Genomic DNA, 17,851 nt, shown 5'->3' with positions numbered 1-17,851 from the left:
GCCACTGTGTCCACAGCTGTCATCACGGCCCCCTACATCACCACCACCACCACCACCACCACCACCACCACCATCATCACCATCACCACCACCACCACCACCACCACCACCACCACCACCACCATTATCATTATCATCATCATCATCACTGCTAGCCATCCCACCATCAACTGCTATCTCCACAGCTTCCATCACTGCCCCCAACATAGCTGCATCACCACCACCCCCACTACCTCTGCCACACCAGTGTCCCTACCACCACCCTCACTATTGCTATGGTTACATCCTGACCATCATCACCAACGTCCTTAGCATTATCACCACCATTGCTAGCACCCCCATCACCGGCAGCACCCTGAGTTCCTATTGTAGCTACTCATGTTCTGTTGCTCCTCCATCATCTCCACAAAGGAATTCTATGGCCATGGCTGAGCACTTTATCTCTCTCCAGGGACCTCCCTCAGTTTATTGTGACAAACTCCTCATTAAAAGGAGCCAAATTCTGCTTGCATGTAGTTCCCAACTTGGTATTCCTGTGGTTAGGGTCCTCATTGTCCATTAAGGGGTTTCTTGATATTTTAAGTAAGCCCCCTTTCCCTTGTCTAAAGTTCTTCCTCCCAAGAACCCTGTTAACATCACAGTGAATCCTCTGCCTTGAGTGGTAGTGTTATTTTAGTGGACTCTTTCTGCTTTCTGTCTAGGTTCAGATGTTACCTGTGCTTAGCCATGGGTCCTACTTTTGTTTGGTTGCTACTAGAAAGCATTCTGACTGAAAGGAATTCACAAGGGAGGAAGCACTTCCTCTGCTTACATTTCCAGGTCACTGTCAGAGAGGAAAGTCAGGCCAGAACTTGAAGCAGAAGCCATGAAGGAGAGCTTACTCTCGGGCCAGTGCTCAGACAACTTTCTTTTTCGGCCCAGAACCACCTGCCCATGAATTGGGACTGTCCACAGTGAGCTGGGCCATTCTAAGTCAATTAACAGTCAAGACGATCCCCCAAGGACTTGCCCACAAGTCCCTTGATTGAGACCCCCTTCTCAGATGACTCTAAGCTGTGTCAAGTTGCCAGTTGAAGCTTACAAGGACACCAAACTTCTTTGCTCTAGACTTTTGGGCAAACCTATTGCCTGGGTCCTTTCTTCTAGTCCCCTGTGCTCAGCCCCTGAAGACACTCCTCCTATTAACCAGACCAAACCATGCATCCCCTGGTCCAAGGAGGGACTTGACGTGTCCCACCAAGGAAGCAAGGGAATGCCAGGTCCGAGCAGTGTACACTAGCACACAGCTGGAACAAACCTGTGCTCCCTCACTCGCACAACTGAGGCCCACTGGAAAAATGTACTGTAGCTTTGCTCCAGCTCATGATGACTAAATTTCCCCATCTGCTCCCCATAGCCCAGGAATAACTGTTTGGTCTTTGCACGAGGTTCTGTAATGGTTTCATCATTCTTTCTGATTCGGGGACCTGGCATTCACGGACTCTGCTGCTCCTCTGCTGACTACTAAAAGAGCAAACATTAATAGAAAAGGATCCGTCTCTTTCAGAGAACTATGGTAATACAGCAGAAGTAGATTTGGGGTAGTTACAAACTGCTGCTACCTTCCGGTAGAAGGCATGAAGGATGTCCTGATAACTCACCCTTCCAACCAGCAAGACTGGGAACACACACAGCCCCACTGAGGATGCCAACCCCTCACACATTGTTTAAACTTCATTGTTTCTTTCATGTGATTGATCCCCCTTTGAAGTCCTTCCACTTGGATACGTTTCCGTCGGATCTGCTGCTTACATTTCTAGTGATTTGAGGGCAGACAGGATTTTAAGGGCAGGCCTTACAAGGATTTCAGTCTCAGATATCAGATGGCTGTTTTAACTCAGTATTGCGAGGAAATCTCTGACTCAGCTAATACAACATTAGGGAAGTCACTGAGACCACAGCAAGCTGAACAGTGCTCCCGCGCATTCCATGGCACTGGTCCAGGTTGCAATTAATGGGATCCTTAAGGGGGTAAAGTTTCTAAACTTGTATAGAGTCGTAACCCCATAAGCTAAAACCCCTCACTGTCATGAAAGCTGCCGCACTGACTTCTGGTTGGCAGTTTTATCTTATTGTATACATTACATGTCCCGGATGTTTATAAAGTCCTCAAACAGATTTAAAATTTAACAACTTTGGCAGTATGCATGGTAGGAGCAAATGTAAACACTGCTTGACAGACCAGTTCATGGCGCTCCACATGGGATGCTGGTCAGGTATCAAGAGATGCCTTAAATTACCCTAATCACGGGCCAATTTAGTAATTGTATTTATGGTACTAATAAATTCATTCACAAGAGATTGTTTTAAGGATTAGCCTATTATACTATTAGGCATGGATGTGATAAATTTCATGCTACCTGGCTGGTAGTTCTTCAGAGCACCTCAAATAGGAGAAGGTTGAGGACTTGGGTAGTACTAAGCATTCTGTGACATTTTCTTCGAAATCGCACAGATTCCAAGCTACCAAGATGCTCTAAACACAGAGACTCCAGAGATTCACTAAACAAAATGGTTAAAACAGGCAGAGGGTATCAATCCACGTCTCTCTTTGCCTGAAAGCCATGTGCTCCCACAGTGCACGGGCTACTAAAGGAGATTGATTTCTTCCTCCCTCTTGTTTCAGAGTACATGATACAGCTCATTTTTTATCTATCTAGATACCCTAAAACAGGCATGCTCAAACCAGATATGATGGCCTAAGCTACAATCCCAACACCAAGGATGCAGAAGCAGTAGGACTGCCCAGCACAGGTTAGGAGCCAGCCTGCCCACAAAGGCAGTGCCAGGCCAGCCAGGACCACATAAAAAGACCTTGTCTCCAAAAACAAGAAAGAAGGCTGATGATACAGGCCAGTTTGAAGAGTGCTTGCCTTGCATTCATGAGTCCTTGGGGCTGGTTAATAGTATAGGAGAAAGCAAAAAAGGAGAGAGAAAAGTAGAGGAAGAGAGGAAGGAAAGGAGGGAGGGAAGGAGGAGGGATGGGGAAAAATAAAATGAGAACTCTTACCCCCAACATTCTTCAGTTTCATTCTGACATTCAGTCCTCTTCCCAGAATGCCCTAGGCCAAACACCTACCTTTGCTAAACAAGGGTTTCTTCCTCGCCCAGCTGGCTAGGCCAGAGGGACTTAGCCTGAATTTTTCCTCAGTTCATCTGCATACTCTAAACCAAAAGTAGACCACACCCCAGTTTTTTAAACAAATATTCCAGACAAGTGCTGTACCAGTGAGCTGTACCCCATCCCTATCAGAAGGGTTCGTTCTTGAAGGTCACATCTGTGCATGTTTTTCTAAATGAGCAATTTCCAAGTCCTTCAGCCATTCTGGCACAGCTCATTACGACATACCTGCAGGAAGAATCCCCTGGAAACTCCAATGTGCTGCTGATTTGAAGAGCCCCCAGCTTCCCCAGGCCTCCTCCTGAGAAGGGTACTTGAGTGGTCCTGGTGACACCAGACCTGGTGGTTCACAAACACTTAACAGACACTTTGCTCTTGTGCCAAGGAAAACAGTCCTGGGCAGGTTTTCAGCTCGAGATCTGGGCAGTCTTAGCCTTTGCTGTCATTTGGGTTGACATTTGCATCCTGAGAGCCACCTCTTCATATGACCCCTCAAATGGATCCCATTCCCCTCCTCAGGAGTGTACCAATCGCTGCTGCAACGCCACGACCTGTACTCTGAAGCCAGATGCTGTGTGTGCGCATGGGCAGTGCTGCGAAGACTGTCAGGTGAGTTCAGCTTAGCCCAAGGCTGCCGACTGGTCTGGGCGGCTCCGGTCTGGTGCAAGCGGAGCAGTAATGGTGGGCTGGTTCCCCGAGTTCATCTCATCCTCAGAAGCTGCCCTTTCACCAGTCGGCACCATCTAGCTGTTCTGTTAATCATCTGATCTGGTAAAAAAAAATGCACCTTTTAATTGCTAATTCTCTGTGATAAATGGTCTGTGGGCTAAAAACTAATAGGACTGAGAAACCCAAGCTCAACCTTAATGTGCAGTTAGGCTAATGAGGGTCCTAGCTCCATGAGGAGAACAACGGGAGGAGAATGCGACCCTACCTCTGTCACTCAGCTTTATGCCAGGTTCACCTGCCTGACACCATTGTCTGGCATTTGGCAGGGAGCAGAGAACCTTTGCTGGTGCTTCCTAGGATGTCTGAACTACCAGGAAGTGCAGGCCACCCTGAGCTGCCAGAGTGGTGGCTTCCCGACTTGCGGTTTATGCTGCTGTGGCTATTCTGACTTTCCCACCATTGACCCTGTTTATTCGGAATGCATGTCTAACAGGGGAGAGGCCTGAGCATTAGTAGCTCCCAGGACAGACTTTTATGCCTTGGTACTTAAGCAACGGATCTTGGCACAAAGATTGCAGGAGACTCCCTGTTACCCGCCCCACCCAAGCACATCATTTAGAAGTGCGTTACAGTGATATGTATTTGGCTTCTCCTGATGGTCACTACGTTCTGGAGAATGTTTTAAGAAGTTAGCACCCCCAGGTGCCCAGTTACTAATGCAGGAAGGGGATGAGGGAAGGTGAGAGCAGCTGAGCCTACACTGAATAAGGCTCAAGACATTACAAGAAAGAAGGGATGTGTGCTGATGCCCAACGATCATCTACTTTTGTAGCTTTCAAGCAATCCCTTCCACACTTCTGACCTTCCAAGAGTTGGCATGTGAATCTACCTCATAGCCTTTGAGAGTATGCAGGCCAAGCAAGCCTGGGGACTCAGTGGCCTTGACTACTTAGCTCAGACAATCCACCCTGAACTTTTATTTTCTTCAGCTGCAAAAGATGAGCTGCTGGTCAGAAGTCTAACAGACCTCACTGGTAGCCACTTCTACTGCTGCTACCACTTCCTGGTCCTCATCCTCATCCTCCCCCTACCGTCCCAGCCCCGCCCCCAACTCCATATTTCCCCACGAAGTCAGAGGGTCCCAGTTCTTTAATAAGATGACAGTTTGCCACAGCTATTGAGATTCTGATCTTGCTGATTTTGTTACCTCCCCAGCAAATGCTAATGATCAGGTCAAGTGTCAGCATAAAGCCTGTGATGGTGGCAGCAACCTGAGAACCATAGTGTTACCTGTTGTTGCCTCATGAGCTCTTCTTAGTTGCCCCTGAAGCCTCATAACACAAATGTATACCATGTAAAGCCATTTTAAAAGAGTTCTCTCTCATCAGAGGGGCGGCCTTGAGGTCTCCGTCTGTTTATGTGACTGCAGTAGGGAGCCTGCTGCCTTCTGCCCCAGGGGAGCTACCGAAGAAGGATGCTTCTCTCTACTCGGTACATGTGCTATAAGCCACCTTGTCATTTCAGCTGAAGCCTCCAGGAACTGCATGCAGGGGCTCCAGCAACTCCTGCGACCTCCCAGAATTCTGCACAGGGACCGCCCCTCACTGCCCAGCCAATGTGTACCTACATGATGGGCACCCGTGTCAGGGAGTGGATGGTTACTGCTACAATGGCATCTGCCAGACCCATGAGCAGCAGTGCGTCACACTCTGGGGACCAGGTAGGTGGCCTCTCCCAGTTCTGTGAGGGACATTGGAGAAGGATGCCTTATGTGCATTAGTCCGTCTTTGCTCCCTGGGGGAGTCATCCATGCATGCCCATTCTGCTCCACAAAGAAGCTCAAATGCTGAGACAGGAGGTCTGCTTCTACGGGAGGCACGGCTGAGATTTAAGCCTGGTCACTTGGTCACTATGACCCAGCATCTAGGTGTAACTCCCATGAGCAAATGAGGCCTTGATCTAAAGTCTCATTAAGGTTCTAAAAAAAAAATAATAGATTAAAGCTTGGGAGTGGGGGTGGAGAAAATTCCCTCATGTATGTTTCTTCCATGACTCTACTCTGAAGTCAGCTCCAGGGTCTCTTAGAGCAGCCTAGACACTGAAGTCTTACTGCTTCAGAGCCTCACTACTGCAGAGTCTCCTAGACCCCAGGCCTCACTACCTGGTGGATCTCACCCAATTCCGGAAGCCTCACTCCCACAGAGGCTTTATTACTAGGAGATCTTACGACTCCAGGAAGGGACCCCATTACCTGGAAACCATTCTGGATCTGCTCCATTTACAGCTTTCAGGATCCCGGCTGGGAATGTTTTCTGCGTGTTCTTTCTTTCCACTGTGCTTGGCTGAGGCCTTCCTTAAGGCTGGGAGATGACCTCAGACCTGGCCAGAGGCCCCAGTGCCAGCAAGGCCACTATGGTCAGCCAGACTGAGACTTAGGGCTGAGCCAGCTCTTGGAGAAACCAGAGACTGTCTGCAAGGTTCTGGTTTCCAAAAGGGAAAGGGGAGTCAATCAAGGCAGAAAGTGATGACTAAACACAGAAGTCTGGTTTTAACTGCCACGTGGGTACCAGGCCCAGACCCGGAGAGTCCTCAGTGCCCAGTAAAGATGCCTCCTCACTTGGAGCTTTGTGGGGAAGAAGAAGGTATGGGATGGACACACTAGCTCCCATAAGTAGGGGTACCTGGAGATGTAGAATGAAGAGCCCTGAGACTCCTTGTCTTTCATGCTTCCTCTTTAGAGGCTTAGTGCTGGCTGGCCCTCTTATCTAATGCCCCTGAGATCATTAAGACAAAGGCAAGGTGCCACTGTTAGTGACAAGCACTAGAAAGATACTCATTATACCGGTATCAAATGGTCCTAGAATTTGAATGGCTCTCAGACACCTTTTAACCAAGCCAGGTCACTTTAGGACAGGGGCGACTACAGCAGGCCTCAGACATCTCTAACGGACCACCACGCCCAGCTCTTCTGCAGCAGGAAGCACTCATCTAAAGTTGCAGTGGCCAGTCTGCTGCTTCCTTTATGGGAGCTGTCCTTGGCCAGCGCACCCAGCCCTCGGAGCTTTTCGGTGCCCAGCTGTGCTATGAGACCTGGCCCTTGCACCAGAATGAGCTCAGATGGAACAACAGCACAGTGTCCCCAAGCCATTGTGCCATGTAACTCTGCTGGCTGTCATGGTGACCAAGGCAGGTACTTATCAAGGGGAAATAAATAGAAAAGGAGGGGAAACAGATAGACAGATGGACAGAAATTGAGAACAATGGGGCTGGGAGATGGCTCAGTCAGTAAAGTACTGACCAAGCAAGCAGACCTGAGTCCTGATATATATTTACACACACACACGCACACACACACACACACACACACACACACACACACACACACACACACACACACACACACACAGAAAAGCTGACATGGCAGCATAAGACTATAGTCCCTGCCCTATAGACACAGAGACAGGGGATCCCTAGGTTTTACTATAGCCATCCTACCTAGTCACTAGGCCCTATACATGAGAGAACCTGTCTCAAAAATAAGGAAAAGAAGTGACAGAGGAAGACAGCCAATGTCAATCTCTGGCATCATATGCCTATTCAAGGGGCGGGCCAGGGAGTAGGGAGAGGTGTGGACAGAGACACCATGACTACTGTAACTCTTATAAGGAAAAACATTTAATTGGTCCCGGCTTATGTTTTCAAGATGTTTAGTCCATTATCATCCTGTGGGGAAGCAAAACAGCATGCAAGCAGACATGGTGCTACAGGAGCTAAGAGTTCTACATCTTGATCTGCAGACAGCAGAAGTATCTGTGTGCCACACTACATATAGCTTGAGCATAAGAGACCTCAAACCCCACACCAACAGTGACTGCATTTCCTCCAACAAGGCCACACCTCCTAATAATGACACTCCCTATGAGCCAACCATCCATACACATGAGTCTATAGGGGACATTCCTAGTCAAACATTCACCACACCATGCACCTAACATTAATGTAACCCATACTCTTCTATGTAGTAGAGTGCATGAAGGACCCAGTCCTGATGCTTAGCACCTATGTAACTCTAATCAGTGCCATGTAAGTGTACTCTCAAGAGATGCTCACGCCTTTGGGACTTGTAGAAAGAAAGGTTCTGAGAGGACAGGACAATGGGTAAGATGTGGTGGAGAGAGGAGAGACAGCTTGGATTGGGATGGAGAGTGGCCAAATTGAAGTAATCTGAGAGAAACTGCCCTGCAGTAGTCATCTGGATGAGACAACAAGTGTTTCCAGCATCCAGGATGGGGTAGAGATCACCCAGGGGTGGCAGGGCCAAGGCAGGAAGTCCGGGTAGTTCTGTCTGTACAAAGCCGTGACTTGGACAGCAGCAGAGATTTCTCATCTTTCATTCATGGTTTGTTAAATATTTGCTGATATCCTGTTGGGTGGAAGATGCTGACTCAAGAGCCTGCTTGCGCCAGAGGAACACACTTCCTGTGGTCCCAGCATGCTTTGCTCAGGATGCAACTCCCTCAATGTCCCATCCTCTCTACCACTACTCCTAAGCCCTGCCCTGGGTGGATGTAGTCCCAGAGGCAGAGGTGACTTCCTGGGCTGGGCCCTAGCCAGCCAGATGTGCTGGACCGAGAGCATTATAGTGCTGTACCGGTTGGTTCAAATGAACTTTCCATGATTCGGGGAGGATGCATTTGCAGTGTCTCATCTTCCTACTTAGCAGCCAGAGCCCAGATCTGGACCATGTTGTGTAAGGGCCATTGAAGACCTCCAGGGAATAGGGTCACTCAGGATTCTAGAACTCCTTGAGTTGTTGCTTGGACAGCTATGCCCTTCACACCCAGTGACCTGTCCAAGTTGTTGAGTCACACTGAATTCTCTGGTTACATCTAGGATGTCTGTTACTCATGCTTCAGAACTGGCTACCCAAAGCTGACCGGATAAAGCTTTTCCTTCCAGCTAACTATTCCCTTTTTGAGATGGGCTTTTCTTGGTCCAGCATTAGATCTCAATAGAATACTCCTGCTTCCAAGTCTCCCTAAAAATAAAGCCATAGAAAATTCAAAACATGTGCCTGCAACTCCTCAGTGGCCCTGTGAAGAATTTTCAGAATACCTTCTGTGGGTTTGTTCACTTACTTGTTTTATAATCTAACTATTTTTATTGATAGTGTTGAAGATCTTCCTGCTAACTGGAACAGTTTTCTTTTTCTACCACATCTGTGTGTGTGTGTGCACATGCGAGTGTGTGTGCACACATACACACATGCACACTGGAGCACAAGTTGAGGACAGAAGATAACATCAAGTGTCACTCTCTACTTTATTTTCTGAGACAGTCTCTCATGAACCCAAACACTGGTTTAGCTAAAGCAAGAGCCAGGGAGTTCCAGCGACCTTCCTGTCTCTCTTTCCACTACTGGGATCTCTGGCATGTTCTGCGAGGCTTTTTACATGGGTGCTCGAGATCTGAACCCAGGTTCTCCTGCTTGCATTGCAAACACTTTACCCGCTGAGCTGTCTCCCTAGCCCAGCATCTCAAGATTCCACATGTTGGTTATCCCAGACATAAATGTTATCTGCATTGAGCTTCTTATCCCCAGTTCAGTCTTAATATTCTGGAAGACTCTTTACTCCTGCTAAAAGAGAGCTGGGATTTCTCTTCAGGCTACAGATTTTGCTTTCATCAGTGTTGTTTGCCAAACTCTCTGGCCTAGTGATGGTGAATGTTACTTGTCAGTTTACCTCATAGGTGTGTTACGTAATCGACATGTGCCAAGAGTCACTAGAGAGGTCCCCAAACATGTAATTATCAATATTATCACCCACCAGAATCTCTCATTTGATTTATGCCATGTCATCTGGCCAAGTAGGTTTTATGGGCTGATAAATATTCAGTGTTTATCTCCAAGGCTGGTTTAAATGAGCTTGTTTACTTGAAATCCACGGGGCCTTGTATGTACTGATCACCTACAGTAGCTGACAGTTACAGAGAGGAAGAAAAGATATTTTGCCAAGAGGTATATAGTTGAGGAATCAGGAGGATCTTGTCCCATTCTGTAAAAGGAAATGATAGAATTTGTTCATTTGGACTTCATTTCCTGACAAAGGCAAAGGCCAACTTGGAGAGAACAGAGGGGCAGATGCCATCTGCTTATGCCAATGCCTTTGTCTATGGATTTAGGTGACAGGAGTTGAGAGAGGGGAGAGCCAAGGAGCCTGAACTAGAGTGCTGTTTGCAGATGCTGATCAGCTGAAGGAGAGGGCCAGGATGAGTAAGCTTGGGGCTTCATTCAAAACGCCATCATCTTCAGTCCCTTTACAAAGGACATCATGACACTGAAAACTTCCAGACTCGGTGGCCAGTGTGAGCCTTAGCACTCGAAGCCAACACTTGCGATTAAAATGCCAAGCTGTGTCAAGACTCCCTCCAAGAGGCTGTTTTATCTCCTGCTAGTGTCTGAGCACTGAATGTTCTGTTAATAAAAACCCAAAGGCTTTAATGGATGTAGCACTGGAGCGATAAGGAAACTCTTGCCTTTCTGCCCTTGAGATAGATGTGCAATCTCTCACCTCCAGGAAGACACACAGCCCAGAACTTGAGCCCACAAGTCTGCCTCTGCAGTGTCTTGCAAGTGGACAGACAAGACCTGTGCTTTTCAAATTCTAGACCATTCTGCTTCAAAGAGAATTACCAGCTGGCAGCTGACATAGAGTAGCCTTGCAGAACACTAGCATGCCGTTGTCCTGATGGACTAGTGAGAGATTAAGAGCATCAGCTTGCAACTCAGTTTCCTTTTGTGCCTTTCCTTTGGCGATGAGTCCTTTGAAAGTCAAGCTGCATTCCATTTACGGTGGAATTCATTCCCTTGCTTCTGAGTTTTTATAACTTGGGCTTCATCTCTGAGTGAGCAGCAATTTATCCCAAAAGCAAAGCCTTGGTCTTTGTGTGACTTATGCAGGGTGGCACAGCGGCATTTCATTTGATGCCAAGGAACAAGAGAAAATCCACAGCTACAAACACAACTCTGAGATGTCTCCACAGATTGCAGAGTACAAATGGTGGCCTCTGGGAGCGTTAGAGACAGGAGGCTGCCCCAGCAGCCTTATGTTCATTTTTTCATGACTGCAATGCTATTGGTAGACAGTAGGCCAAAAAATAGAACAAAACAAAAAATATGATAAAATACATGATTCATGAGAGATAGAGGAAAAGAAGAAAGGATCGTGACCAGCCTCCATGGGGAGGGAGAAATGGAAGAACGTCCTGAGGGATCCGGCAGTCCTAGATCCATAAAACATACTGACTGATTTCGACCATGCACCCAGCATTGACCCTATCATATAACCTTGAGATAGACTGCTCTGGCCAGAAAAGGGTCTTAGCATCCATCCCTCTGGCATTGCATTGGAAAGTCTACAGACTCCAGGATATTTCCAGGCTATTATACCTGTCCATGTAAAATGGGCTTTCTATAAGAAAAATGTACTGTTCCTGGAAGCAGGAGTATAATAGAAATACTGGGCACTGCCATCAAACAATCTCATATCTTCTACACTGCAACCCATTGCTAATAAAGCAGAGTTCGCTTCAAATAATCAGGGGAAATCCCTCAGTATTGGCTCTCCAATATAAGGAAGTGACTCCATAGAAGGAAGAGGCTGGTGAGCTACACTGGGGGGGGGGGAGTGGGTAGGGTGCAGTTTTAAGAAGTGCCCATGAGCTCTATCTGGGAGCATATTGGTCCCAGAAAGTAACCCAGAACCCTGCATAGCATCAGCCTACAGCCTAAAATTGGAGATAGTCAAATGAGGAATGAAAATCGCACAGTTTCAACTGTGTATCATCGTAAGTTTGATTTAACTTCATCTTTAGCCTTGAAATACCTGTTTCTTGTGAGACGCATCTCCTCACAACCCAGAGACTCTACAGTAGGAAACACTAGGCGATTGGATGACGACCAGCATTTCCCACAGAGCTCTGCTCACTCCCTCCCTGCCTTCTGCCCCACCTCCCACCACCCAGTTAAAAGAGCAGCTTCAAGGTTGTCCATGGGAATGACCAGTCCAGGCTCCTGAAGGACAAAGAGGGTAAAACATCCCATCATGCTCTCCATGGATAGGAACACAGAAAGGATACAGGGTTGTGGCATAGATCCGGCCTGTGCCGCAGTCCGGCAGCTCTATCCTGTCTCCCAGTTTACAATGGCAGAAGAAGCCATGCCTTGCTCCCATCTACCCGGCAGTTCCCTTTTCTCATCATAAGCCATTGCTGTGCTCATGGACAGACATGTCCTGGCTATGCATGTATCAATAGCAAACTGTAACATAGAGTCTCCTGTTCTTCATCACCTCCTGGAAGAGACACAAAGTTACACTCAGGATGCTGAATAGTTCAAGGTGCTGGAGAGAACACTTTATTGGCCAAATTACAGGAAGCTTCTTACCTCAGAAACTGACATCTCTTTACAAATCACATTAGGGGGTGGGTAGCGTGTTTGTGTGCTTATATATACGTTTTTGTGCACACAAGCAAGATATCCAGTGTTATTCACAATCTTTGTTTTCTAAGACACACACTCCCTAAACCCAGAGTTTAACAGCTCAGCTAAGCTGACTAGCCAGCAAGCTCTAGGAATCCTCCTGCCTCTGCCTCCTTAGCACTGAGATCACAGGTGCATGTTACTGTGCCTGGCTTTGTACAGGGAGGTTGAAAATCTGAACTCTGTTCCTGAGAAGAATTTTAACAGCCCAACTATCTCTCCAGCCCCTCTCTCAAATTCATCTTTTGGGATTTTTTTTTCCTTTCCTTGGATAAGAAGAGTCAACACTATCTAGTGCCTCTCTGCAGTATCTCACAGTTGGAGGGAAATCCCCCTGAGTGTGCACAGACTCTCTGGGGGAGTTGCCCAGATGGCCACTATCTGAGAGAGAAGCGAGGAGCAGCTGGCATCATATTCAGTCAAGCGAGTCATCAGGAAAGGGTCAGTGGACACAGAACCAAGTGAAGGAGGTGAAGTCTGTGGTAGAAAAGGAAGATGCCGCAGAGACCGAGTGCTTGTCTTTTTCTGCACCAGGGCATTGGTTCTGGCTTGGACTGGTGGACCTGGGCAAGGAGCTCCGGGAGGCCTATCTCAAATGCTTACAAGGCATAAAGAAAGGTGTAGTAGGGTGGCACAAATCCCAGCACATGTGAGGCAGGCCGGTGGATCTCTGTGAGTTCTAAAGTAGCCTGGTCTATATAGTGAGTTCCAGGACATCCAGATCTATATAGTGAGACCCTGTCTCAAAACAGAAGAAGCAGAAGGTCTGGAATGGGCCGGCTAGTACAGAGGTCAAGGCCAGGCACAGGCCCACTCCCATGGGAAGAGGGTGCAATGGTGAGTTGTGTGTGCTTTTGCTGTTGAATGAGGCAGCATTTTCTGCTAGTAGCTGATAAGGGTCCAGCACAGGTTAAGGAACAATGGGTGTGACTGAGAAGGGGGAAAGGAACCCTGGCCATGGACCAAGTCTGATTGGACCCTAGATTGCATTGTCACCTTGGAAGGCCAACAGAGACTCCCCATGGAGTTGGGAGCAGAGGACACAGGGCAGTTCTGGACTTTGGAAAGTCATGTCTTAGTCATTGAGAGTGCTGTGAAAGGAAGTATCCAAACCAGACGCTGATATGGAAGGGAAGGCAGGCCAAGACCACATAGCCAGGCATGGTTTGACCTGCCCTATTCTCCTGACCCCCTCACTGCTGCCAAAAGATACTGTTATGGCTGTTAAGTATAAAAGCCCTCTAAAGCTTTGGCTCTGCAGCCCTCAATCATGTCTTCTCTTTCCCTGCCAAGAAGATGTGTTTGTTAAAATGCCTACTTCTTGGCTCCACCACCACCACCACCACATCTCCTTGTATGCACAGTGACTATTGGGGATTACAAAGCTATGGCCTGTAGAGACAGAAATGACCATTCATTAAAGCCAGTGCTTACACTTGGACCTCTGTGGGACTGAAAACAAAGGATTTCTGCCTCCCTCTCCTCTCGCTCCCACCCCCCTCCACACACATACACATACATTAGTCATTACTACTCCTTGGAGCCTGCCTAGTTTGCCTTTTCTCACCGGAATTGTGTGGGATGTTGCTACAGAGAGTAGCTTCCCCTCATCTACAGCCAGCCAGCCAACTCCTTCCTGCTCTTGACCTGACCGGATTGCACAGCCAGGCCTAATCTCTTGAGAGTTTGCACATACCTTGGGTCACACATCTAAGCGTACAACACAGAGGAATGAGTAGGCCTCTGAGTGGGGCTGAGAGAGAATGCCAGCTTTAGATCCCTCCGGGATTGCACTGGCCCACTTCTGAGCTGGCTGGGTACTTTGTGCTGCTAAACATAGAATACTCCTTCCCCACCCCCAGCCCCAGCCCCAGCCCCAGCCCCAGCCCCAGCCCCAGCCCAGCCCCAGCCTAGTGCTGTTTAGAAAAAATCAGAAGTAGTGACAAGGGAGGTGCCACTGTGCTTCTGTTCCAGGTGCTAAACCGGCTCCTGGCATCTGCTTTGAGAGAGTCAACTCTGCAGGAGATCCTTACGGCAACTGTGGCAAAGACTCCAAGAGCTCCTTCGTCAAGTGTGAACTGAGGTAGGAGGCCACACCCCCGGCCACAATGGCACCAAGCCTGCTCACATGGCGGTCACTGCTTCATACTGCTGCCCTTCTTCTGAGCTTGTCTATTCTTGCCCTTCCAGAGATGCCAAGTGTGGAAAAATCCAGTGTCAAGGTGGTGCCAGCCGACCCGTCATTGGTACCAATGCTGTTTCCATAGAAACAAATATCCCGCAGCAGGAAGGAGGCCGGATTCTGTGCCGGGGGACCCATGTGTACTTGGGTGACGACATGCCGGACCCAGGGCTTGTGCTTGCAGGAACCAAGTGTGCAGAGGGAAAAGTAAGAACCCCAGTTCCCACTTGCGTCTTAATGTAAGTCTGGAGCACAGCCCACTGCAAAATCCTGCTTAGGCACTAGGGGATGCGGTCAGCTGATCTTCCTAAAACTACTTGGAATTCGGACTCTGTGATCCAAATATTTGTACCTAGAAGAAAAAGTCAGTGAGGCTGAGGTCCCAGTCTGAACATTGAGGTGCAGATGTGGGGACAGTGTTGTTTTTACCCTGGGATTCAAGAGGGCTGTCTGCCAGTGAGTGACTTCCTAAAGAAACACAACTGTGGAGCCTCTTGCTCTGGGGACACACATGCCAGAGCTCAAGGGAGCTTGTTCTCACCTGGTCAAAATGGGAAGACAGATGCCTCTTCAGAGACTCTATAGAGAAAAGAGGGACAGAGGAAGGGATGGGATGAGCCGAGAGACAGGAGAATCCTTTGAGAGAACAGGGAAGAGGAAGGCTGAAATGACTTGAGAGTTAAAAGAAAGTTCAAAAATTTTAAAGAAACCAGAGTTTTTGTGTTCTACCACACTGGTTTATATGTGTGCATGTGTGAAGGTGTGTGTGGGGTGGGTGTGCATGGATATGTGTACACTTGTGTATAGATTCTGTGTGTGTGTGTAAGCATATGCACACAGTGTGTGTGTGTGTGCGTGTGTGTGTGTGTGTGTGTGTGTGTGTGTGTGTGTGTGTGCGCGCGCGCGCGCGCAGGGACTCTCCTGGGCCCCATGGACAATCTTAACTACATTCCTTTAAGCATTTCTTTCTTTCCTTCCTTTCTTTTGCCCCCGCTTTGAGACGGAGTCCTGTTCTCCTGCTTGCACAGCACATACTCCACAGACTGAGCTCCCTCTCCACTCTCTGTTTTGCTTTTGCTTGTCTTTTCATCAAATTTTCCATCAGATTAAATGATAGCAAATTAATTCAATGTTTCAAGGGAAAAAATGATAAACCATCTGGCATATTTAGGGCTCATTTTTCCCAGGATCATGAAGTCCCTCTCAGAGGTCATGGTGAAAAAAGGACAGAACCCAAGGTTTTCCTCACAAAACCCTGGAGGCAGAAATGCCCTCTACATGTGCCTCCCATGTGTCCTGAGCCACAGACACTCTTTCTTCTTTCTTAAAATTATTTTTCTTTTTCTTTTAATGTTTATGAGTGTTTTGCTTACATGTGTGTCTATGCACCACATACATGCCTGGTACCCCCAGAAGCCAGAAAAAGACATTAGGTCCCCAGGACTGAAGTTTTAGGCAGTTATAAACCACCACATGGGTGCTGGGAATCAAACGTGAGTCCTCTGGAAGAAGAGTGGAGCTCTTAAATGCTCAGCCACCATCTCTCCAGCCCCAGACACTTTGAGGAAGATTCCACATTCTTCTGATTCCTTTAAGCACATTAGTGTCTGCTCATGCCTTGACATTATAACAGCCATTTTGTATACTATGGTCTGAGAAGCCAGGCCTCTGTATTCAAATGCTGGAATCCCAAGAATGCTGCTGCATGTGCAGGTGTCTCTGACCTTGCTAATAGGATCAAGGCTACACAGGGCACTCCCAGAAGAATCCTTCTGTGTTCAGTGCCCTCCCTGAAGCTTCTTTTTCCTCACATGTATATAGGTGTGTGCCCTTGTGTGTGAAGATACATAAGTGTGCACATACATGTGGAGACCAGAGGACAGCCTTGGGTATGGTTCCTCCTGAGCCATCCACTTCTTTTTTCTTCTTTCAGACACTCCCACCTGTCTGAAACTTACCAAGTATGCCAGACTGGCTGGACAGTGAGGCCCCAATGGATCTTCCTGTTTGCACTTCCCCAGCTGTAGGATCACAAACACACACAACCCTACTCCACTGTTTATGCGGGTTCTGAGGCTCTAACTCAGGCCCTCCTAATGGCAGGGCAAGCACTTCACTGACAGAATCATCTCCCCCTGGGATATCTTTATCAACAAAGATACACCAGTCTCACCCTTCCCTGACCTCTACTACTGCTTTCTCTGAAGGGTACTCACTCTGCCCTCTGTGAACTGTTGGGATGAGATGGCCACCTGCCCACAGGAAGGCTATACTTGATGAAACCACTCTGTATACTAAACTTTGAACTCTTCTTTCTTTCTCTCCACTAACCTATGAAGTTTCAGGAGAGAAAGATACTGAGTACTACTTAAGAGGCAGCCATTTTCAATTGGCCTAGGCCAGTCAGAAAATCTGAATGCAGCCTCTGTAGTGGCTGGATAAGCAGGACCCTGGGGAGCTTTCTGCTGATTCCTTGTGACAGCAGTGACCCAAAGCCCTGAATAAAATTTGTGAGAAAATCAGTTATAATTTCTCACTTCCACTAGAACTATCTTAAGTGGCATTAAATATAAAGAACTCAGTACTGTTCACATTGGACAAAGTGTTGAGTCTGACCCCAGGAGCTGTGTCTGTGCAAGCAATAGAAGTTATCCTGCTCCTTCCATGCTGTCTAAAATGAGAGCCTCCTCCAAGTTTTCCTTGCTTTCTCTTTCATGTCTATGTATGGAGGATGTGCAAATATGTGTATATGTTTGTGATCTGTGGAAGCCAGAGGTGAACTTTTGGTCTCCTTTGGTGATAGCCATCTTGTTTTTTAAGACAGGCTCTCTCACTAGAACCCAGGGTTCACTTAACTAGGTTAGGATGGCTAGCCAGCAAGCACCAGAGATCCACCTATCTCCATAAGTACACAGCACCACACTTGGGGTTTTGGATTTGGGGTCCTGTTTCGGTTTTGTTTTGTTTTGTTTTTTAACATTGGCTCTGGGGATTGAACTCAGGTCCTTAGGTTTGCACAGCAAATACATTATTAACTGAGCCACCCTAAGACCTCCTGCTTTGCCTGCGTGAGGGAAGGGAGCAGAGGTACTGAGTCTGTACTGTGTCTCTCACAGATCTGCCTCAATCGTCAATGTCAGAATATCAGTGTCTTCGGCGTTCATAAGTGTGCAATGCAGTGCCACGGCCGAGGGGTGAGTAGATCAGTTCCTTCTTCTCAGCCTGCCCACAGCCAGATAAGAGTTTTTATATTTTCTGATGTATTTATTTTATGTGCTTGAATATTTTGCCTACATGT

General features: G+C 47.7%; 1 protein-coding gene across 1 annotated transcript in view; it reads left to right on the top strand.

Annotated features, from left to right (window-relative positions):
• Window positions 1–17,851, top strand: part of Adam12 (ADAM metallopeptidase domain 12) — a 326,713-nt gene that overhangs the window by 279,334 nt on the left and 29,528 nt on the right. The window contains exons 13-17 of the mRNA NM_001427293.1: window positions 3,680–3,769; window positions 5,354–5,549; window positions 14,346–14,454; window positions 14,562–14,760; window positions 17,670–17,747. Of these exons, the coding sequence (NP_001414222.1) occupies window positions 3,680–3,769; window positions 5,354–5,549; window positions 14,346–14,454; window positions 14,562–14,760; window positions 17,670–17,747 (672 nt within the window). The remainder of the gene's footprint in view (window positions 1–3,679; window positions 3,770–5,353; window positions 5,550–14,345; window positions 14,455–14,561; window positions 14,761–17,669; window positions 17,748–17,851) is intronic.

The sequence above is a fragment of the Rattus norvegicus genome, chromosome 1 (assembly GCF_036323735.1).
Source record: "Rattus norvegicus strain BN/NHsdMcwi chromosome 1, GRCr8, whole genome shotgun sequence".
NCBI lineage: Eukaryota > Metazoa > Chordata > Mammalia > Rodentia > Muridae > Rattus > Rattus norvegicus.
Note: the sequence above shows the minus strand (reverse complement) of the source record. Positions and strands in the feature narration are given on the sequence as shown.